This window comes from Saccopteryx bilineata, chromosome 6 (genome assembly GCF_036850765.1).
Source record: "Saccopteryx bilineata isolate mSacBil1 chromosome 6, mSacBil1_pri_phased_curated, whole genome shotgun sequence".
NCBI lineage: Eukaryota > Metazoa > Chordata > Mammalia > Chiroptera > Emballonuridae > Saccopteryx > Saccopteryx bilineata.
Window position 1 is genome coordinate 70,952,054 of NC_089495.1, and position 25,383 is coordinate 70,977,436.

At 41.0% G+C, this 25,383-nt stretch overlaps 1 protein-coding gene across 1 annotated transcript; it reads left to right on the top strand.

Moving 5' to 3' along the window:
- The first annotated feature begins 20,312 nt into the window (after positions 1 to 20,312).
- On the top strand, positions 20,313 to 21,594 carry LOC136307869 (sorting nexin-15). Its single transcript, XM_066234824.1, has one exon. The coding sequence runs from the start codon at positions 20,327 to 20,329 to the stop codon at positions 21,374 to 21,376; it is 1,050 nt and encodes a 349-aa protein (XP_066090921.1). The 5' UTR covers positions 20,313 to 20,326; the 3' UTR covers positions 21,377 to 21,594.
- Positions 21,595 to 25,383: the final 3,789 nt, after the last annotated feature.

The window sequence follows — 25,383 nt, forward strand, 5'->3', positions numbered from 1 at the left end:
AGTATCAGTATGACATGCTGACCGACTGAGCTCGCTGGCCAGGGCTTGCCTTCTATGTGTTATGATTACAGTCCCATTTCAGGTTATCGTCAGTCTGTTACCTGGGCTCCCTGCATCTAATGATTGTACACTAAACCCAATTCTCTGAACTGGCACCAGAGTAATCATTCAAATGTACATTATGATATTTAGAAAACAGCTTCCTAAATGAACCGGAGAGTACTAAAATCAGGCAGAAGCTGGAGGGAAGTCAACACTTGAAAGAAGTGGCAAATTATATATATAAATTATATAATTTTTGTCCTAAGGGTAGGCTCCAGTGAGAGAGCTAAAACTTGGATTGAAATCCATAGTCATACTGGCTTTAAAGAAAGAAAAACGAGGCACAGAGTTCGGTGTGAACAATAGAGCTGAAAAGAAAAAAAGCATCTCATAACAGAGGGATCCAGAGAGGATGAATTCCGAATTCGCTGCTCATATCTGTTGTTCAAATATGAACTTTATGTGCACAAGAAAGATTTAAAGTAACCCAAATAAAGTCACAAGATCTGAGCAGAGATTTCAGCTGTCGCCCTCCATAGGAAAGACAAATTTTAGAATGTGAGTCCAGTTACCTTCCTATTAAAATAATAATAATAATAACACTACTCTTACCGAACTAGGAATACAGGGGAACTTCTTCAACATCTTCTAAAATCCCACATCTAATATCACATTTAAAGTGAAAAAGTTCAAGCTTTTTTTGCTAAGATCAGGTCCAAGGAAAGGATGTTCCCCCATCACTACTGCTTTTCAGCATCTTACTGGAATTCTCCAATATTAATAGTGAGACAAGAAAGGGAGATTAAAGTTGTACAGATTAGGAAGAAAGAAAGAAAATTATCCATGTAGAAGAGAATCAGCACCAACAAAAGCTCCTAGAACTAGTAAGTGATTGTATCAAGGTTGCAGGATATCAACTCAATATACAAAGTCAAAATTGCTTTCTTTTTCTAATAAATTTTTAAAATTTTAATCTTATTTTTTTTACAGAGACAGAGCAAGAGTCAGAGAGAAGGATAGATAGGGACAGACAGACAGGAACATAGAGAGATGAGAAGCATCAATTATCAGTTTTTCGTTGTGGCACTTTAGTTGATCATTGATTGCTTTCTCATATGTGCCTTGACCGGGGGGCTACAGCAGGTCGAGTAACCCCTTGCTCAAGCCAGCAACCTTGGGTCCAAGCTGGTGAGCTTTGCTCAAACTAGATGAGCCAAGCTGGTGAGCTTTGCTCACGCTCAAGCTGGTGACCTCGGGGTCTTGAACCTGGGTCCTCCGCATCCCAGTCCGACGCTCTATTCACTGCGCCACCGCCTTGTCAGGCAAAATTGCATTCTTATGTAATAGCAATGAACATGTGAAATCTGAAAGTAAAAACACATTACCATTTACATTAGGACTCCCCCAATTAAATACTTATGTATAAATTTATCAAAATATGTAAAAGACCTATATGAAGAAAACTTGAATCTCTGAGGAAAGAAAGAAAGAACTAAGTAAATGGAGAGATATTACATGTTCATGGGTAGGAAGACTCAATATTATCAAGCTGTCAGTTTTCCCAACTTGATCTTTTCATTCAGTGAAACCCCAATCAAAGTCCCAGTAAGTTTTTTTGTGGATTCTAAAGTTTATATGGGGGAAAAAACAAAATTAACAAACTCAACATCAAATGAAAAGAACGGAGTCTTAGAACTGACACTAGTTCACTTTAAGACTTACTATAAGGCTCCAGTAATCAAGGCAGTGTGGGACTGGTGACAGAATAGACAAATAGATCAATGGAACAGAATAAAAAGCCCAGAAATAAACTCACCTAGCTATAGTCACCTGATCTTTTCTTTAAATTGTGGCATAATTGACACATAAAGCTGTATTAGTTTCAGGTGTACAACACAATGACTTAATATTTGTATATATTGTGAAATTATTACAATAATAAGTCTACCCAATATCCACTATCATACAGTTAAACACTTTTTTTGTGACAACTTTTAAGATCCACTTAGCGATAGAGTTCTTAACATGGCGACAGAGTAGGCAGACGTTTTCCAACTGCCACCTCCCAGGGCAACTTAATTTAAGAACAATCATCTTGAAAAACCAATTTTGGACTAAAGAAAGAGAACTCTATAACCAAGGACCACAGAAGAAGCCACACTAATACCTGTAGGAAGGGCAGAGATGCAGAAAGGGCTGCCTGCTCCGAGTAGCAAGCAGCAACTGAGGGTCCGGAGGGACTCTCACTGTGGGGAGGGTCATCCTGAGAGGTGTGGGTGCTCAACTCCAGGCCCGGAGCCCCAGCCTAGAGTCCAGAGCCTAGAAGTGGCGCCCAGACAGCATTTGGCAGTGAAAAGAGCAGCGTTTCTGTTTGTGAGAAAGAGACGTAGTTCTCGGAAACGCGGACTCCATCTTAAATGGCCTGCACAGAAAATCTCATTCACAGCCATTTACCCAAGGATCCAGTGGAGGGAGAGCTGAGAGGACTGGAGTTGCATGAGGAGGGTGTAAAGTTGAAGCCCAGGGAGAGACACTGTGGACGAGAGCCACAGGAACCCCTGTGCTGAGTCATTCTCCAGTACTGCAGTCACCATCTTTCTTGGGCGCAGCGTCCCCGCTGAGCAGCATCAGCCTGGGGAAAAGCAGCTGCTCCACCCTCCGGAGTCTCTCTAGCCCCAGTCATGGAGATGGATCATTCTGAAAAGCCAGGAAGCAGGGGTGTGTCTGTGACTCAGTTTTCTGGTGTTCGGACCAGACCTTTGCCCCCACCCGCTCCCAACTCTAAGATTGATGTTTCTGCCTCACAGGAGACTCAGTAGAAACACCCAACTGCAGGCAGACCACACCTCTGGGTCTCAGAGGTCACAGACACCAGACTCCTGGGGCCACACCCTACTGTGGTCTGTGAATAAAGTCTGGAAAGATGGACACCTGGGACTGAGGGGTAGAGCCACACCCACCACCCTTCCTAATCCCTGAATTACTGCAGGAGCTAGACTCTAGCAGAGGTTTTTTCAGCAGCTAAGCCCAACAAGCAGCCAGCAGACAGAGGCTGCAGGAGGCTGGACTCAGGGAAACTTGACCTTTTAAGCAAACCTTCCCAGGCCCAGTGTGGGTAAAAACCAGACTAGGTGTGAAGCTTAGTATTTCCATTTACACCTGGGCTCAGCAGAGGCAGCAACAAACTCTGGATTGCTTATAGCTCCAAGAAGGTTGCTGAGGGCCAGTCACTGGCAGTGCTTCCCACTGGTTTGTGCCGGGTTCCTGCCAGGGATGCCCAGAGCTGGCACATCCAATGGCCAGCTATGGAAAGCATTGGTTCAGGACCTAACAACCCTTGCTAGAGTGGTATCCTAAGGAAAGGCTCCTCACACCTGGCCCAGCTGAGGCGAGTTCCACTCTCTGTGATCGGCACTGGCACAGCAGCTCATATGCATTGGACAGGGTGGAGCTTCACAGTCAGTCTGCCTGGGTGCTAGATACCCTCCCCTGCTAGGTTAGATTGCACAGGGGAAAGGGAGGGAGGCTTGGAGCATGGACATTTAACGTGTGGGTCCCTGTGATTCTATTGTTGCATCTGGTCGAGGCTTTAGCTACCTTTGGATGGGGTATAGTCAGCTCCGGGAGAGGACTCTCTCAGTCTTCTGCCCTGAGACCAGGGTCTCACCAGCTGAAAGAACTTCTGCAGAGAGGACTGTCAGCCACACCTGGTGTGAACCTGCTGCTCACTTTGCTGGGGAGAAATAAAATTTGAGTATCGAGCAGTGGCTGAAAGATCAAGCTCTGGAGTAGGGGCCACATTCCCCATACTAAGCTCCTGACCAAGAGACCCCTGAAGTAGGGGGTCCCACTAACATTGTATTCACAACCTCAGCTGTCCTAACCCACCAAGTGTGCAATCTGTAAGAGGGGTTGGTTGGGTGAGGCCAATCTGAGCCCACACTACAGTTTTACTTCAGAAGACTCTGTGGGAATACCAGGCAGCTGCAAGAGGAGGAGGAGCAGCTGAAAAGTGGAGACTAATCTTACAGAGGCACAGAAAATGTAGACACAAACAGCAAAAAGTGCGGTAACTACAGACAGGTATCCCACAGAGGGTTATAAACAACAACTGATGCCAACCCAAGAAGATCTAAAGCGAACACAACTGGTAGTGGGTGGCAGAGAGCGCCAACCTGAGACTCAGCTACCAACACAAGCAACATGCCCAAAGGTGGAGTCTAGTAGGCACCAGACACTGTGGAGAATAAGTATGCCCAACAGGAAAGACATTGCACAGTGCATAATCTACATGATCACAGTGGGCCCTTAGAGCCAGCCAGCCTGAAGGGATAACTGTACCCATGAAAGGACCAATGGCATTTAATACTCACACACAAAAAGAGGGAAAAGAGTACCCTCAAGAATCAATTCTAGAACAAGGAAAACAGGTGGCCTGGAGGTCAATACCACTGAATCCATCTTCTTCATAAAGACACCAGAAAAATTTCAAAGTCAGACAGCACTACGTAATACACAGACAAAATGGGCAGAGAAATGCGACCCAAATGAATCAATAAAAGTAATACCCAGAAAAAGAACGGAATGAGATGGAAGTAACCAAACTACCAGATGTAGAGTTTAAAATAATGATTTTTAAGATGCTTAAGCATCTTAGAGCAACTATAGCTGGACATAATGAGCACCTAAATAAAGAGATAACAAGCATCAACCCTAGCTGGTTGGCTCAGTGGTAGAGCATCAGCCTGGTGTGTGAAAGTCCCAGATTTGATTTCTGACCGGGACACACAGGAGAAGCACCCATCTGCTTCTCCACTCTTCCCCCTCTCCTTTCTCTCTATCTCTCCCTTCTCCTCCTGCAGCCAAGGCTCCATTGGAGCAAACATGGCCAGGGCACTGAGGATGGATCCATGACCTCTGCCTCAGGTGCTAGAATGGCTCTGGTTGCAACAGAACAACAGCTCAGCTGGGCCAAGCATCACCCCCGGGTGGGCTTGCTGGGTGGATCCTGGTTGGGCACATGTGGGAGTTTGTCTGCTGTCCCCCCCCACTTCTCACTTTGGAAAAATACAAAAAAAAGAAAAAGAAAAAGAAAAAGAGAGACATAGCAAGCATCAAAAAGGACATTGAAATCATAAAAAAGAACCAGTCAGAAATGACAAATACAATATTAGAAATGAAAACTGCTCTTTAGGGAATCAACAGCAGGCTGGACGAAGCAGAGCATCGAATCAGCAATTTAGAGAACAAGATAAACAAAAACATGGAAGCAAAGCAGCAAAAAGAAATGAGGCTCAAAAATACTGAGGAACCTCTAAGAGAACTCTGTGACAACATGAAGAGAAACAACATCTGCATCATAGGAGTTCCTGAAGGAGAAGAGAACAAACAAGGGATAGAGAACCTGTTTGAAGAAATCATAGCTGAAAACTTCCCTAAACTTGTGAAGAAAAAGTCACACAAGTTCAAGGAGCACAGAGAGTTCCATTAAAGAGGACTCCAAGGAGGCCTACACCAAGACACATCATAATCAGTGTCAAAGTTAAGAGACAAAGAAAAAATACTAAAAGCTGCAAGAGAAAAGGAGATAATTACCTACAGAGGAGCCCCCATAAGGATGACATCTGACTTCTCAACAGAAATACTTGAGGACAGAAGGGATTGGCAAGAAATATTCAAAGTGATGCAAAATAAGAACCTACAACCAAGACTTCCTTATCCATCAAGGCTATTGTTTAAAATTGAAGGAGAAATAAAAAGCTTCCCAGACAAAACAAAACAAAACAAAACCTTAAGGAATTTGTTACAACCAAACCAGTACTACAAGAAATGTTAAGGGGCCTGCTGTAAAAAAGAGCAAAAGGAAAAAAAATCTAGAAAAATAGGATTGTAGATTTAAAGACTAAAATGACAATAAATAAGTGAATATCATTAATAACCTAAAAGTAAATGGATTAAATGCTCCAATCAAAAGAAATAGGGTGCCTGTGTGGATAAGAAAACAGGACCTGTATATATGTTGTCTACAAAAGTACCACCTCAGAATGAAAGATACATATAGGCTGAAAGTGAAGGGATGAAAAAAAGTATTTCATACAAATCGAAATTAAAAAAAAAAGCTGGGATATCAATACTTATATCTGACAAAATAGACTTTAAATCAAAGGCTATAGTAAGGGATAAAGAGAGTCACTACATAATGATAAAGGAAGCAATTTGACAGGAGGATATAATCCTTGTAAATATTTATCCACCTAACATAGGAGCACCTATATATATAAAGCAGATTTTGATAGACATAAACGGTGAGATCAACAGCAATACTATAATAGTAGAGGATTTTAATACCCTACTAACATCACTGGATAGGTCCTCAAGAAAGAAAATTAACAAAGAAACAGTGGCCTTAAATGACACACTAGATCAACTGGATTTAATAGATATCTTCAGAACCTTTCATCCAAAAGCAGCAGAATATACATTCTTTTCAAGTGCTCATGGTACATTCTCAAGGATAAACCATATGTTAGGACACAAAACGAGTCTCAATAAATTTAAGAAGATTAAAATCATATCAAGCATCTTCTCTGATCACAATGGCATGAAACTAGAAATCAACTACAATAGAAAAATTAAAAAACATTTAAACACTTGGAAGCTAAATAGCATTCAAACACTTTGAGGCTAAAGAGCATGTTATTAAATAATGAGTGAGTTAACAATGAGACCAAGAAAGAAATAAAAATTTTCATTGAAACAAATGAAAATGAACATACAACAACTCAAAATTTATGGGACAGCAACAGCAGTCCTGAGAAGAAAGTTCATAGCATTACAAGAATACCTTAAGAAGCAAGAATAACTCATATCAACAACTTAACCCTGCATCTAGAAGAAGTAGAAAAAGAACAACAAATATAGCCCAAAGGAAGTAGAAGGAAGGAAATAATAAAGACAGAGTGGAAATTAATGACATAGAGACTAAAACAAACAAACAAAAAACAATACGAAAGGTCAATGAAATCAACAGCTGAGAAAAGGTAAACAAGATTGACAAACTTTTAAATAATATCATCAAGAAAAAAAGAAAAAGGACTCAAATAAATAAAATTAAAAATGAAAATGGAGAAGTAACAACTGACACCACAGAAATATATACAAAGGAGGCCCTGGCCGGTTGGCTCAGCGGTAGAGCGTCAGCCTGGAATGCAGGGGACCCGGGTTCGATTCCCGGCCAGGGCACATAGGAGAAGCGCCCATTTGCTTCTCCACCCCTCCGCCGCGCTTTCCTCTCTGTCTCTCTCTTCCCCTCCTGCAGCCGAGGCTCCATTGGAGCAAAGATGGCCCGGGCGCTGGGGATGGCTCCTTGGCCTCTGCCCCAGGCGCTAGAGTGGTTCTGGTCGCTACAGAGCGATGCCCCGAAGGGGCAGAGCATCGCCCCCTGGTGGGCAGAGCGTCGCCCCTGGTGGGCGTGCCGGGTGGATCCCTGTCGGGTGCATGCAGGAGTCTGTCTGACTGTCTCTCCCCGTTTCCAGCTTCAGAAAAAAAAAAAAAAAAAAAGAATATTATATAATCTCACTTATATGTGGAATCAATGAACAAAGTGAACTGAGGAACGGAATAGAGGCAGAGGCAGGGTTACAGGATGCAGAGGGACAGCTGTCTAGAGGGAAGGGGGATGAGGAGATGGGATTAGAGAAGGTGAAGGGGTAAGTGAAATTGTATATATATAACAAATAGATACAGATAACAGGACAACAAATCCCAAAGGGGAGGGGAGAGGGAGTTAGGGGGAGGGGGGCAAAGTGGTGTAATGAGGGACAAGGGGTTGGGGGCAAGGGAGTTATACTGAGTGGGACACTTGAATCCATGTTAATCAATAAATTAAAATTAATAAAAAATAAAAAATAATAAAAAGATCCACTTAGCAACTCACAAATATGCAAATACAGTATCTTTTTTAAAAAATATTTTATTTATCCATTTTAGAGAGGCGAAGGGTGGGGAGGAGCAGGAAGCATCAACTCTCCTATGTGCCCAACCAGGCAAACCCAGGGTTTCATACTGGTGACCTCAGTGTTCCAGGTTGACACTTATCCACTGTCCCACCACAGATCAGGCAACAAATACAGTATTATGAACTATATTCACATGCTATACATTATTTTTTTTATAACTGGAAGTTTATAGTTTTGACTTCTTTTAACCATTTTACCTGCATCCCCACCCTTTGCCTCTGGCAACGGCTAATCTGTTTTCTGTATCTATGAGCTTGTTTTGTTGTTTTTAGATTCCACATAAAAGTGAGACCATAGGATCTTTATTATTATTTGACCTACTTCGTTTAGCACAATGCTCTGAAAGTCTATTAATATTGTCAAAAATGGCAAGATTTTATTCTATTTTATGATTGAATACTATTCCATTGTCTATATACACCACTTCTTTTTTATTCATTCATCTGTCATTGGACACTTAGGCTGTTTCTGTGCCTTGGCTATTGTAAATAATGCTGTTAAAAACATGGGGATACATATATCTTTTAAAATGAATATTTTCATTTTGGAAGGATAAATACCCAGAAATAAAATTGCTGTATCATATGGTAGTAGTTCTATATTTAGTTTTTGAGGAAACTCCATATTGTTTTCCATAGTGCTGCGTCAATTTATAATTCCACCAAGTGTGTATGAGGGTTCCTTTTTCTTCATCTCCTCTCCAACACTTGTTAATTCTTGTTTGTTTTGAAAATAGCCATTCTGACAGATGTGAGGTTGGTTTGCATTTCCATGATTCCTCATGTTTGAGCATCTTTCATGTACCTTTTAGCTATCTGTATGTCTCCTTTGGAAAAATGCCTATTCAGATATTCAGCACATTTTTTAAAGTGGGACTATTCAGTATTTTTTACTCTTGAGCTATATGAATTTTTATATATTTCAGATATTCACCCTTTAATTGGACATACAGTTTGAAAATATTTTTCCCCGTTACATATATTGCCTTTTTATTTTGTTTTCTTGTGCAAAAACTTTTTATTTTTCAATTACAGTTTACATTCAATTATTATTCTGTATTAGTTTCTGATGTACAGCAAAGTAGTTAGAAAATCATGTACTTTAGAGAGTGTTTCCCCCAGCCTCCTGGCTGCTGTAAGTATCCACCTGACCCCATACATATTTATGTTGGTATTATTGACTATATTTTCTATGTTATAATCTACATTTCTGTGGCTATTCTGTAACTACCATTGTGTAAAACTTTTTAGTTTGATGTAGTCTCACTTGTTGATTTTTGCTTTTGTTGATTATGCCTCTAGTGTCACATCCAATAATAGTTCCCATATTTTTTTTCTACAAGTTTTATGGTTTCAAGTTTTACATTTAACTCCTTAATCCATTTTGAGTTAATTTTTGTGTGTGTGGTATAAGATAGGGATCCGATTTTATTCATTTTTTTGTGTATGTATACCAGTTTTTCCAACACTATTTATTGAAACAATTATCCTTTCCCACCGAATAGTTTTGGCTCCCTTGCTGAATATACTGCTCACAAAAATTAGGGGATATTTTGTCACTTCATATTTATCTTGAAATATCCCCTAATTTTTGTGAGCAGTATATTAGTTGACTATATAGCATTTAATTCTGTTTCCTTGGTCTATGTGTTTGATTTTATATCAATACCATATTGTTTTGATTACTATAGCTTTGTAATATAGTTTGAAAGCATGTGATGCCTTCAGCTTCGGTTTATTTCTCAAGATTGCTTTGACTATTTGGGGTATTTTGTGGTACCATACATACTTTAGATGTGTTTTTTTCTATTTCTGTGAAAAATACCATTGGAATTTTGATAAGGATTGAATCTATAGGTGGCTTAGGGTAGGTAGTATAAACATTTTATCCATAGTAATTCTTTCAATCCATGAACACAGGCTATTGTTCCACTTATATGTATTTTCAGTTTCTTTCATCAATGCCTTATAGTTTTCAGTGTATAGATCTCTCATTTCCTTTGTTAAACTTATTCCTAAGCATATATTGTTTTTGATGCTATTGTAAATAAAACTGTTTTCGTCATATACTTTATTTTATTTTTTTATAAATCATGTTTTATTTTTTAATTATAGTTGACATACATTATTATATTAGTTTCAGGTGTACACCCAAGTGATTAGATATTACATAACTTGATACTATGTGTAGTTATTAGAGATTTATTGACTTTATTACTTATGCTATACTTCACATTCCCATGATTATTCTGTAACAACCAATTTGTACTTCTTAATCCCTTCAATTTCTTTTTACCCATCCCCCTCAAACCATCTCCCATTAGGCAACCATCAAAATGTTCTCTGTGGCCCTGACCGGTTGGCTCAGCGGTAGAGCGTCGGCCTGGCGTGCGGGGGACCCGGGTTCGATTTCCGGCCAGGGCACACAGGAGAAGCCCCCATCTTCTCCACACCCCCCCCTCCTTCCTCTCTGTCTCTCTCTTCCCCTCCCGTAGCCGAGGCTCCATTGGAGCAAAGATGGCCCGGGAGCTGGGGATGGCTCCTTGGCCTCTGCCCCAGGCGCTAGAGTGGCTCTGGTGGCTGCAGAGCGACGCCCCGGAGGGGCAGAGCATTGCCCCCTGGTGGGCAGAGCGTCGCCCCTGGTGGGCGTGCCGGGTGGATCCTGGTCGGGCGCATGCGGGAGTCTGTCTGACTGTCTCTCCCCGTTTCCAGCTTCAGAAAAATACAAAAAAAAAAAAAAAATGTTCTCTGTATCTATGAGTCTGTTTCTGTTCTACTTTTTCATTTATTTTATTTGTAGGTTGAATTGTTACTAGATATATATTAGCCATTTTATTGTTCATCCACCTAATCCGAACACCTTTCTGCATTACCACACTGTTGTCCATGTCCATGAGTTGTTGTTTTAGCTTTGGCTCAATTTTTTTACCCCCGTCCACCCAGTTCCACACTCCTTCCTCCAACAGCTGTCAGCCTGTTCCCTATCTATGTCCACTATACACATTTTTACAAAAAATGAGGTCTATACTACAGACTTATAGAAATATTTCCAAGATCCTAATCTGGTGGTGGTGCAGTGAATAGAGCATCAGATTAGGACATAGATGACCCTGGTTCGAAGTGCCGAGGTGGTTGGCTAGACTCTAGGCTCACCAGCTTGAGCGCGAGGTCACTGGCTTGAGCGTGGGATCATAGACATGACTCCATGGTCACTGGCTTGAGCCCAACAGTCGCTGGCTTCAGGCTTAAGGTTGCTGGTTTGAGCCCAGCAGTCGCTGGCTTGAGCAAGGGGTCAATCACTCTGTTGTAGCCCCCCCCCCCTGTTCAAGGCACATAGGAGAAAGCAATCAATGAACAACTAAGGTGCTGCAACTAAGAATTGATGTTTCTCATCTCTCTTCCTTCCTGTCTGTCTCTGTCCTTCTCTCTCTCTCTCTCTCTCTTTCTATGTCTCTCTCTCTCTCTGCCTGTCACAAAAAAAAGAAAAAGAAATATCTCCAAGATATATTAGTGATAAAAGCAAGATACAAAATAGGGTGTAAGATATGTTAGTTTTGCATAAAAAATAAAGGGAATTGGAATAAAATTTTATATTCAAATGTCTGAATATTCATAACAAAATTGTGGAAGGATATATTAAAAACTAATAGTGTTTATGTATGTGGAAGGGCTGAGAACTGAGAATATGTTTGTTTTATTACATATGCAAGAATTAAATTTAAAATGTGTCATATTTTACCTATCATGTTTTATGTTTGTAGCTAGAAGGTTCCCATTTTAGTGTAGTCCACCTAACAAAACCAGAAATCTTAAAAAAAATTCAAAGCAAAGGATATTGGAAAAGTATAAAGAAAGAATGTTTTAATTGCTTGCTACTTATAAATAAAATAAGTGATATTGATATCATTTTTGGAACATATTATTTTAAGAAAAATGAAATTATTTTTACTATTACATTTTTATTACTGAGAAATATGGAAACAGTATTTTTCAGAATCCAACAGCTTTTAAAGGATAAAATAATTTTATTTAGTAAGCTAAAAGGCAAAAAAAACAAAACAATACAAAAAACATGTTTGAGCTCCCTCTGCTGGCTCTGCAGGAGCAAATCAGAGTGTGTTTTGGTTTTATCTAGACACAAATGCACATAGGGTTAATTCCATTAATTTATTTGCCAATATTAAAGAGTTTTAAACTGTGTGTTTTTCATATCCTTATAAATGTTAAGTTCTGCTAGTATACTACTGATATTGGCAAGGTGAGTATTTAAATAAAATTGTTAACTGTTCCATTTAATACATCCCTAAATATGGTGCCTCTGAAGTGGACTATACAGGAGAAAATTTCTACCTGCCTCACAATATGTACAGAAAAATTTTCGTTTTTAAATTTATTATGGCTCTCAAATTATAGTAACAATAAAATCTACATGTTGTTAGTATAGTGATATTTAATGTATTAAAAATACCATATGCAGCCTGACCAGGCGGTGGCGCAGTGGATAGAGCGTCGGACTGGGATGCTGAGGACCCGGGTTCGAGATCCCGAGGTCGCCAGCTTGAGCGTGGGCTCATCTGGTTTGAGCAACAGCTTACCAGCTTGGACCCAAGCAAGGGGTTACTCGGTCTGCTGAAGGCCCACGGTCAAGTCACATATGAGAAAGCAATCAATGAACAGCTAAGGTGTCGCAATGCGCAATGGAAAACTAATAATTGATGCTTCTCATCTCTCCGTTCCTGTCTGTCTGTCCCTGTCTATCCCTCACTCTGACTCTCTCTGTGTCTCTGTAAAAAAAATAAAATTAAAAAATAAATAAAATAAAAAAAATACCATATGCGTATTTTCAAGCTAGAAGAAATATAAAATTTTTGCATAGCTGAGTAATTACTTACATGACAAGTCTGAGTATTTATTGTTCTGTTCTTTGTCATAACAGCATAATCTATGATATATTAACTTATGATATGCTTCAAAACTTACAAGCTACTTCCTCTTTTTATGATTTCTTCTTTTATTTTTTTGTATTGTACTTAAATCTCTCTAAGAATGCTTCTTTAGAGAAATTCAGGTTTTCACCTTTCTCATCAGTTCTATTTTCCCCGTGTTTGTCTGATATTTTCTCTCAGACTACTGGTGCCTCTTATATCAGATATTGTTTTCCTTTATTGGTTCATGTGTTTAATTCTGATTCTGATTGTTGAAATACTGGAAATTTCCCATGTGGTAGAAGATAAAAGTGGTTTTAGTCAATGAATACTGTATAATGCTGTGTTACTGTGAATCTCTTTCCAACTCTGCATTTAGTAATATTATATTGATAACTTGAAATTGGCTATGGTGAGAATATTTACACCATGGAAACTGGTAGATGCCACAGATCTGGACTTGATTTATCATTTGTTGATCATCTAGACATAACAAAGGGATGTCACAAATGTTACAGATACAAGCATTTGGCAAAAAAGAACTAAAACATTTTGTGGGGTTTTTTTACTACTTTTTTAAATTTATTCATTTTAGAGAGGAAAGGGAGAGAGAGAGGAGACAGAGAGAGAGAAGGGGGGAGGAGCTGGAAGCATCAACTCCCCATATGTGCCTTGACCAGGCAAGCCCAGGGTTTCGAACCGGCGACCTCAGCATTTCCAGGTCGACGCTTTATCCACTGCGCCACCACAGGTCAGGCCTAAAACATTTTGTAAGGACCAATTTGTTGTATGAATTTATAATAAAGAGTAGTGAATATTTTATTATTTATAAATTGTATGCTACATATCCTTTATATCAGTAAAACTTACATACATACATATGTCTCCATATATTTTGTTTTCCAGAAAGTCAGTTGCTAAACATAACCAGTTTACCATCAAAGACTCTGTCCCCAAAGGTACTATTGGCAGTCAAGTAGTCAATCCTCTGCTGAGGCTCCTGGAGGAATCACTGATATCATAGTCAACCTCAAGGGTAATGTGATGGTTTTAAAATATATTCACAAATTTTTAGATATACCACCTTTCAAAGGGTGAGGCCTAATTGACCTCCCCTTGAATGTGGATTGTACTTGACTCTAATTAATAGAATGTGGCAGAATTTATGGTATTAGATTTCCAAGGCTTTTTCATAAAAGACATTGTGGCTTCCGACTTGCTCTCTCTTGGATTGCTTGCTTTGGAGAAAGCCAGCTGCCGTGTCATCCATATGAAGAGGTCCATATGGTGTGAAACAGAACTCTTGACAACAGCTATTTTGGGAGAAGATTCTCCAACCTCAGGCAAGATTTCAAAAACTGTGGCTCCAGAAGACATCTTAACTGCAATATCATGAGAAACCCTGAGCCAGAACCTCTCAGCGAAGCAGCTCTCACAGATCCTTTTTGCTTCTTCAGCTCCCAGCAAGGGTTATGTAATGATAAATGTTTTGGTTTTTTTTTTTTTTTGGGGGGGGGGAGTGGTAACAGGGTTTTGAAAAGCAGACAAATAGGGATTTGCATGGACCGTATATACAGGCTAAATCTTGCCTCTACAACAGGGGTCGGAAACCTTTTTGGCTGAGAGAGCCATGAATGCCACATATTTTAAAATGTAATTCCATGACAGCCATACAATATGTTTAACACTAAATTCAAGTAAATGTGTGCATTTTGTGTAAGACCAACACTTTTAAAGTACAATAAGTCTCTGAATTCTTTTTAATAATGTTGTTATGCTGTTGCTAACCAGTGATGAATAAAGTACTTCTTATCATCAGTGCGACTTCTGGTGCTGCATGGTTTTGCTGATGGCTTTATAATCTGGTTGATACGTGGTGAGGTTAAGTTTTATGCAGGCGTTGAGACTTCCATTCGTTAAACATGATCGTAGGTTGGTCTTAATGTTTTTTAGATATGAGACCAACTCACATGCATACGTAGAGCCAAACATTGTCAGTACAGCAATACTCACATGCTGCCGTGTGTGGTATGTGACGGGAAGCGTGTTCCAAGTTTTGACAATCAGCTGGTCCGCGGGTTGAAGTTTTTTCATTTCTCTCCACTTGTGTTTGCTCTCCAACTCTGCTTGCTGTCGTGCAAGTCTTTCCAAATCTTCATTCAGTGACCTGAACTTATCCACCCACATGTCTGAGGCCTTCAGGTCAGCAGCTTGCAGCTCAAAATCTCTGACGGAGACACCGGGGATGTAACTCAGGTCAGCGCTGTCCACTGCATACTCGTGTGGATGGGTGATGAACTTAAAAAGATGAGTGCGCTCATGAAATTCTCCAAAGCGCGCTTTGAATGACTGCAAGAGATTAGATGTAAAGCCAGTTAGCTGCTGGAGATCAAGATGTTGAGCAGGGTCACTTGCTGTACATGCATTTTTAAACTCTCCCAGTTTTTCAAAGTGTAGAAAATGACCTGTTTCAATGTTGGCAATGAAGAGTTCCAGCTTGTTTTCAAATGCAAACACTGCTTGTTGAAGGGATAAGACTGTATTTCCAACACCTTGCTTTTCACATTGAGCTGGTTCGGATGTTCAGTCATGTCCACGAAATAGTAGAACTTCAGGAGCCACTCAGTGTTAGCTAACTCAGGATGCTAGATGTTTTTCATTTCAAAAAAAGTCTGGATTTTGCTCAGACAAGCCGCGAAACAGCTGAGCACCTTCCCTCTTGACAACCAACGCACACTGCTGTGCAGAAGCAGACCAGGATAATTATTCTCAACTTCATCCAGCAGTGTTTTAACTGGCAATCATTTAAAGCTCTGGCAAAAATAAAGTTGGCCACCCAAATGACCAGCAACATCACCTCACCAAGCTGCTCGCCACACATCTGAGCACAAAGCACCTCCTGATGTAGGATGCAATGCAAACTTAGGATGGGTCTCTTTTCATGTTCACGAAGAAGCACTATGAATCCTCTGTTTTTCCCCACCATGCATGGAGCACCATCAGTACACACAAAAGTAAGTTTATCCATGGGTAGATTTTTTCTTTAGCGAACTCAGTGAAAGACTTGAATAAACCCTCCCCTCTTGTTGTCTCTTTCATAGGCAAAACAGCAAGACTTTCCTCACATAGTGTGTCAATGACAGCATACCTTGCAATCACGCTGAACTGGGATAAATGGCTTATGTCTGTTGACTCATCCAAAGCGAGAGAAAAGAATAGTGCTGCATTTATGTCCTTCACTTGGGTTGCCTCAGTTTGATTTGCCATCATGATGGTACAATCGTGAACAGTTCTTGCCAACAGAGGCATGTCTTTTATTCGTTTGATTATCTTGTCTTTATCTGAAAAGTCATCAAAAAGTTCATTGGCAACATCAAGCATGAATGTTTTGGCATACTCCCCATCTGTGAATGGCTTTCCATTTCTCACAATTGCTAAAGCACCAGCAAAGCTAGCCTAATTCCAGTCACCTTCTTGGGTCCAAACATGGAGTTGCTGCTGACTAGCTTGCACTCTGCACAGTAGCTCTTGACATGCTTTCTTCCTGCTGTTCCCCACTAGATATTTCGATGCAAATGTAGTATGGCGTGTGTCGAAGTGCCGCTTTATATTTGACCGTTTCATCGATGCAATTTTATCATTGCATATTAGACATACTGCAGAACCTGCTTTCTCCACAAAGGTGAATGAATTCCTGCTGAAAAGTACGAGACTCCTCATCTTTTTTTCTTTTAGCCATCTTTTTCATCAAAAGGATTTCTGCAATTAGCTAGTTGACTAAAAGGAGGGAAGTTCAACACTCTTGTTTTTCTTCATATCGTATAAATCTTTTGCCTTTTAAAAGGAGGGAAGTTTACTTCCTGACCTCACAATGACCTGTGTACATTACGCATTATCCAATAAAAATTTGGTGTTGTCCCGGAGGACAGCTGTGATTGGCTCCAGCCACCCGCAACCATGAACATGAGTGGTAGAAAATGAATGGATTGTAATACATGAGAATGTTTTATATTTTTAACATTATTATTATTTTTTTTGTGTGTTCTATTTTTTTTTAAATAAATTTTTATTAATGGTAATGGGATGACATTAATAAATCAGGGTACATATATTCAAAGAAAACATGTCTAGGTTATTTTGTCATTAAATTATGTTGCGTACCCCTCGCTCAAAGTCAGATTGTCCTCCGCCACCCTCTATCTAGTTCTCTGTGCCCCTCCCCTCCCCCTAACTCTCTCCCTCCCTCCCTCCCATGTCCTCCCTCCCCCCACCCCTGGTAACCACCACACTCTTGTCCATGTCTCTTAGTCTCATTTTTATGTTCCACCAATGTATGGAATCATGTAGTTCTTGTTTTTTTCTGATTTACTTATTTCACTCCTTATAATAACATTATTATTATTTTTTACTAAAGATTTGTCTGCGAGCTAGATGCAGCCATCTAAAGAGCCACATCTGGCTCGCAAGCCATAGGTTCCTGACCCCTGCTCTACAATGTGGTCATGAGCTCTGGGATCATAGGTGAGTTGCTGCATTTCCCCATGTCTGTTTCTTCAACAGTTAAATAGGATAGAGTAGGAGCTACTTCAAAGGTCTATTTTGGAGTTTATATAAAGCACCTATGATGGCACCTGGAAATATTTAATAAATTCCTACATCTGTTATCTCTTAGCTCTGTTTTTCCCCACCATGCAGAGAGCACCATCAGTACACACCCAAATAAGTTTATCCATCGGTAGATTTTTTTCTTTCGCAAACTCAGTGAAAGACTTGAATAAATCCTCCCCTCTTGTTGTCTCCTTCATATGCAAAACAGCAAGACTTTCCTCATGTAGTGTGTCAAAGACAGCATACCTTGAGTGAGTTATTTAACCTTTTAGCGTATCATTTTCTTGACTTTAAAATGAGTATAAGAAAAATAACACCAACTTCATAGGACTGTCAAGGATTAAACAAAATAATGTATATAACTTTCCTAATACATCATGTATGTAGAACCTTGCAAAGAAAAAGTTATTTCTTCTGAACTCAATAATACTTTATTTATATTTCTAATATGGCACATATCAAATTATATTATAATAGCCTAGACTGGGAACTCTTTGCGGATAAGAACTTTGTTATTAATCTTCTGATTAAAAGAAAACCAATTCAGCTGGTCACTAAAATGTGAGGGAGGAACTAAAGTTTGAAACAGAAACCAGAACTTGCAAAAAAGTATTATGACTCATAAAAAGGAAAAATTGTACAGAACCATGACATACAAGGCAAACTAACAGCAGCTCATTCAGACTAATGGTGTTCTAAATAAGACCACAGACAAACTAATATAACAAGAGCACTGTTCGTTCTAGCAACCTCCTGACCAGTCTCTGCCAAGGCTATTCTATGACTAACTGTAGATACTCTCTATTCTACCTGTTGAAATGTTGAACTCTCCATGGTGTATGTGCTCCCTTGCTACAGCAAGCAAATTATCTGTTGTATTTTAGATACTGGGAATAAAACAGTGAACAAAAAAGGCTTTTGCTTTCAAGGGGCTAATATTTTAATATAGTAGATAGACAAATATTAACAAAACAGTGTGATATAATTATAATAAAATAACCCCGGTGAACCTTCAGCCCAGTCAGGGAAGAGTTCCTGAAGGTAGTGATTTTTAGAAGTCCTGAAGGGTGATTAGGAGTTGGGTAAAGAACAAATACACATATGCATACATTTTGAAAGTCTGTACAAACTACCACAGATGACAAATAAATGTAAATGTTACTATCCTGAGGGAAAAAATATGTAATATTGTTGAAAACCATCTGTCAGTGATCTTTATGTCAAAATAATTTAAATGGGGTAAGGGAAGAAGATGAGAGTATCAATAAGATTGACCAGGAATCAATTATTGTAGAAACTGGATGGTAGGGAAGATTATACTTCTGCTTTTGTATAAATTTAAAATTTTCCATAATTTTTTTTAAATTTATTAAGGCAAGGAGACTCAGGAAACAGAAAGATTGCTGCAAAAATCTAACAGACTGGCTAGGATACAAGTTCCTTGAGGGTAGAGACCTTGCATGTCTAGATCTTTATCTTCAGGGCCTGGAGAAGTTTATAGCACAGACTAGGCTCTCCTCTCAATATTTATTTGTTTAATGAACGAACACTGGAGAACAAAACCCATAACCTGCGTGGGAGTCTGACAGCTCAGACTAAGAGTCAAGAGTCCTAGGATCCTTTTCATCTGCCATGCTATAAACGACATTCCATTAGCTATTGTAAGGATAAATAACTCAAAAAAATCACCTCAAAAGATTGCAACGCAGATTCACAAATTTCGTTTTGGAATTCCATCAGAAGTAGGTATTTACATGCTTCTATGCACATAATCCCTAGAGAGCTTCCATGGGGACTCTGCAATATCATTTCATTTCACTGCTTTTTTCCAACTGATATTTATTATGGAAATGTCTCTGTCCTTTAAGCCAAGAATCAGAGAGAGAAAACTATTTGTATGTATACCCTATACTCCCCTTCCCTTTTTTATTCTTTAGTTAAAACAAGTGAGGGTGGAATAAACAATCCTTTGAAGAAGGTTCACTTCCATGTTTTGTTCTTGTTTCCTTAGTAGCTTTAGGACAAAACTGTTTTACACAATTAATGATGCAGAACCTGAATTAGGGCTTTTGAAATTCCAGCCCACTCTTACGGGGGGGGGGGGGGGGGGGGGGGGGGGGGGGCTAGAGCCAGAGCAAAGGGAAAGGACTAGCACTGAAACAACAGACATCAGGCACAATTAAAAACCCACATAAGACACTCTATAAAAGTTTTAAAGCTACACTGCCCAATTCCAGAGCCACTAGCAATGCACGGGTATTGAGCCTCTGTGATGAGGCTTGTTTGAATTGAGATGTGCTACGGTGTAAAATACATACTGGAATTCAAAGGCTTCGTAAAAGCAACAACAAAGAAAGTAAAATGTCTAAATAATTTTATATTATTTGCACAGTAAAATGATACTGTTTTGGATAAATTGGGCTAAATAAAATATATTATTAAAATTAATTTCACCGGTTTTTGTTTTTTTACTTTTTAAAAACGTGGCCATTAGGAAATTTAAAATTACATATGTGGTTCACACATATTTTCATTGGACAATGCTTTTCTAAAATGTAAGGACTTGACTCCATTACGGAACAAGTAATGAACTCAGGGTTTTAACAGTACAACACATGATCTTACCTTGTATTGTTTTGCTATATTTTAGACCCTTTCTATTAAAGTGCTGCCACAGTGTTCGCTTCGGCAGCACATATATAAAAGTACTGCTATCCGCCCCAGCTGGGTTGCCATGTTCCGTCAGGCGAAGGACGACTTCTTGCGACACTACACAGTTTCTGAGCCCAGGACCCACCCCAAGGGCTATACCGAGTACAAAGTGACCGCGCAGTTCATCTCAAAGAGAGACCCAGAGGATGTCAAAGAGGTGGTGGTCTGGAAGCGGTACAGCGACTTCCGCAAGCTGCACGGAGACCTGGCCTACACCCACCGCAACCTCTTCCGCCGCCTGGAGGAGTTCCCTGCTTTCCCCCGCGCCCAAGTGTTTGGCCGGTTCGAAGCCTCAGTGATTGAGGAGCGGCGGAAGGGGGCAGAGGACTTGCTTCGCTTCACTGTGCACATCCCTGCGCTCAACAACAGCCCCCAACTCAAAGAGTTCTTCCGGGGTGGGGAGGTAACGCGGCCCTCCCAGGTGTCCAGGGACCTGCAAATCCTGCCACCCCCTCTGATCCCCACACCGCCCCCTGAGGAGCCCCAGCCACCACCTGATGAGTCCTGGTTGCCCCAGCCACTCCCTGCGGAGAAGAGGGGCCTTGAGGTGTTGGAGGTGCCAGCAGACCCCCTGCCATCCAGCCCTGCCCAGGAGGCCCTGGATCTTCTCTTTAACTGTGGGAGCACCGAAGAGGCATCTAGTTCCCCTGCCCAAGGCCCCCTCACTGAGGCTGAGCTCGCCCTCTTCGACCCCTTCTCCAAGGAAGAATGTGCAGGCCCCAGTCCGACCCACATAGGTGAGCTGGCAGCAATGGAGGCAGAGTCTGGGAGACTGGACCAGGAGCCTTGGGAGCCAGGAGGGCCGGAGGAGGAAGAGGATGAGGAAAAAGGGCCCACCCCTGCCTATCTGAGCCAAGCCACAGAACTCATCACCCAGGCTCTGCGGGAAGAGAAGGCAGGCGCCTACCCTGCAGCGCTGCAGGGCTACCGGGATGGCGTGCACATCCTGCTTCAGGGCGTTCCAGATGACCCACTGCCTGCCCGGCGGGAAGGAGTGAAGAAGAAGGCAGCCGAGTACCTCAGGCGGGCGGAGGAAATCCTGCACTTACACCTGTCCCAGGTCCCACCCTGAGGAGTGACCCTTCCCCCGGACTCAAGCTGCATGCAGCACTGCCAGCAACCCCGTCTCCTCTCCTGGGAGCCTGGCCCTATCTCTTATAACTCCAGAGGCCATTTCTGTATGTAACTGGACCAAGAATATGAACAATAATGACTTCTCAGTTCCCTAACGACACCCACCAGTATGGAATCAGGCACTCACACTTCTGCCTGTCTCTACTCCCCCCTCCCCCCCCCCCCCCCCCCCCCCCCCCGTTTATCTTGATGTGAGTAGTACCTCTGGTCATTAAACTCTGTTTACTCTTCTAAAAAAAAAAAAAAAAAAAAAAAAAAAAGTACTGCTATATGGAGTCATTATAATTGATTATCGGTATAAACAAAGTGTCCACCAAAGCATTGGTGATTGTCCGTCGAACTCTTTTTTACCAGAAAAAAAAATAAGATTTTACTCTGATCTTATTAAGGGAAAAATGATAGTACGTTCTCTGATCCCAGTTTACACTATTAGCTATTGCTAAAGTGCTTCTTCTTGAATTACCAAAGGACTTACTGCACCACAGCAACCTTTATTTTTCTAAGTTACCAGCATCTAGTCTTAAATGAGAAAATTATATTCATTTTAACATATTCTTTTGTGTGTGTGTGTGTGTGATTCTTTTGTGTGTGTGTGTGTGTGTGTGTGTGACAGAGACAGAGAGAGACAGAGAAAGGGACAGATAGGGACAGACAGACAGGGAGAGAGATTAGAAGCATCAATTCTTCATTGCAGCGCCTTAGTTGTTTATTGATGGTTTTCTTATATGTGCCTTGACCCGGGGGCTACAGCAGACTGAATGACCCCTTGCTCAAGCCAGTGACTTTGGGCTCAAGCTGGTGAGCCTTGCTGAAACCAGATGAGCCTGCACTCAAGCCGGCAACCTCGGGGTTTTAAACCTGGGTCCTCCATGTCCCAGTCCAATGCTCTATCCACTGTGCTACCACCTGGTCAGGCCCCTTCAACATGTTTTTAATTCTATTTCTAGAGAAGTAAACTTTCTGGCATTTATTATGTTAAAGGTGATTTGCATCTCTTCTGTTTTTATTTGAAAATCCCCAAATTAAATTAAGCTTTGTATTTTAGATAGGCAGAGAGAGGGAGGGGAAAAGAAGCATTAATTTGTTGTTGCACTCAGTTGTGCATTTTTTGATTACTTCCTGTGTGTGCCCTGACCCTGGATCAAAGCTTCAACCTTGTCATTTCTGGAGATAAAATAAGTGTGTGTGTTTATGCTTTCAGTTAATCCTGATATAATTAAAACCTTTCATTACTGTGCATCATATTTGAAATAAAATCTAGTTCAAAACCTTAATATGGCCCATGTTTACCTAATTTAACCTACAGCCACTTTCTCCCAAAACTCGATACCCTGCCATCTTTTTGCTTTTCTTTAAGATCCTGGCACGTCCTTACCTCCGAACATCCCACATATTATGTCAGCCTGGAATGTTCTTGTCTCTATTAGTTTCAAATGGCTAACTTCTACTTATTATTCACTCCTTTTTTTTTTTTTTTTTTTTTTTTTGGTATTTTTCTGAAGTGAGAAGCAGGGAGGCAGAAAGATTCCCACATGCACCCAACTGGATCCACGTGGCATGCCCACTAGGGGGCAATGCTCTGCCCATCTGGGCATTGCTCTGTTGCAACTGGAGCCATTCTAGCACCTGAGGTGGAGACCATGGAACCATCCTCAGTGCCTGGGGCAACTTTGCTTCAATGGAGTCTTGGCTGTAGGAGGGGAAGAGAGAGATAGAGAGAAAGGAGACGGGGAAGGTGGAGAAGTAAATGGGGGCTTCTCCTGTGTGCCCTGACCGGGAATCATAGCTGGGACATCCACATGCTGGGCCAATGCTCTACCACTGAGCCAACCGGCCAGGGCTTCACTCTTCTTAGTCATTTAAAATCATATCCTTAGAGAAGCCATGGTTGAAATTTTCTAGTCAAAATTATTATGATGGCTCCTATTTCCCTTTATTTTCTTTCATAATACTTAATATGATTTGTAATTATATATTTTTTCCTATATGATTTGTTAACTATCCCCCTTCCACATTAGGCTATAAGTTCCTTGGGGCAGATATCAATCTTTTTCGTCCATCACTGTATTTTCAGCAAGTATGTCTGAAATAGAACAGATCTTCAGTAAACATTTGTTGAAAAATGAATTGGAAAGACTCAAGTGCAAGAGTTTAAAATAGGAGATAAGAAAGTAACTGATGAAACAAGGTACTTAAGGAGGCCATAGGTGATTAAATTCAGAGCACTAGATGGAAGATAAAAGTACATGCACACTAAAAAATAAAGTGATAGGTACTGATTCAAAGATGGCCATTGAAAGTCAAAGGCTTGTTAGAATGTATGTCTTGAGAGAGAGATCATATTAAATGGAGTTGGCTAAGAGTGATTTCAGGGAAGTAAATTTTATTATTAATTATAATTAATAGCTAAATTTTATTAATTACAATTTTAAAAATTCATAACCACAGAATCAGATGATTTTTTTTTGTATTTTTTCTGAAGTGAGAAGTGGGAGACAGAGAGACAGACTTCCGCATGTGCCCAACTGAGATCTACCCGGCATGCCCACTAGGAGGCTATGCTCTGCTCATCAGGGCATCGCTCTGTTGCAACCAGAGTCATTCTGTTGCCTGAGGTGGAGGCCACGGAGCCATCCTCAGCACTTCAGCCAACTTTTGCTCCAGCTGCGGGAGGAGAATCAGCCAGGGCCCAGGATCAGATGATTTAATTTGTGTTACAGGTTGGGTTCTCTGGGAGCAGATGTTGAGATAGAGTTAGGAGTACAAAAGGTTTATTGGAGAGTTGCACTTGTGAAAGGAAAAGGAAGAAAGCAGTATTGGACAGGGAGAGCCATCACACTTTGAAAGTCTAACAAAGCTTCTATCATTCCAGTGTTAAGTAGATCCTTATTCTATGATTCTATGCCTTGCTTGGGCTTGGCTGAGGAAGGGCAAGAGGGAAAAACATTGCCTTGAAAATACTGTAACTTCAGCTTGAAAGCTGAGAGAATCCAGAAGGAGTTAACAGCTAGAGGCTGTCAGCTAACCACATGCCTTGCACTTGAGCAGTGAGTTCTTCCTTAAAGGTATATCTGAGCAGTACACCTCAGTGATTGCCAGATTAATATAGGATGTCAGTTCAATCCAAATTAATTTATAAATTGAATGAAGAATTTTTTAACCAAAGGTTCACATTTAGCTAAGTCAAATGTGAAAAAAAGAGCAAAGAGAAGGGATCTGCTCTATTATATATTAAGATAGTCTATAAGCCCTGGCCAGTTGGCTCAGTGGTAGAGTGTCGGCCCGGCATGTGGAAATCCAGGGTTTGATTTCCGGCCAGGGCACACAGGAGAAGTGCCCATCTGCTTCTCCAACCTCCTCCCCTCTCCTTTCTCTCTCTCTCTTCTCCTGCTGCAGCCGAGGCTGCATTGGAGCAAAGTTGGCCCGGGCGCTGAGGATGGCTCCATGGCCTCTGCCTTAGGCCCTAGAATAGCTCAGGTGGCATCGGAGAAACAGCCCAGATGGGCAAAGCATTGCCCACTAGTGGGCATGCTGGATGGATCCCAATTGGGCGCATGTGGGAGTCTGTCTGTCTGCCTCCCCGCTTCTCACTTCAGAAAAAAAAAATACAAGATAGTCTATAAGATGACAGTAAATAAAACCATAGTACTGGTGTAGTCATAGACAGAGACCAATTGAAGAGGTCAGAACCAGAGCCACATGAAAATATGATAAGGGAAACATGAAGAGATGATAAAGATGGCATCAAAAGTCAATGGGGGCCCTGGCCGGTTGGCTCAGCGGTAGAGCATCGGCCTGATGTGCAGGAGTCCCGGGTTTGATTCCTGGCCAGGGCACACAGGAGAAGTGCCCATCTGCTTCTCCACCCCTCCCCCTCTCCTTCCTCTCTGTCTCTCTCTTCCCCTCCTGTAGCCGAGGCTCCATTGGAGCAAAGATGGCCTGGGT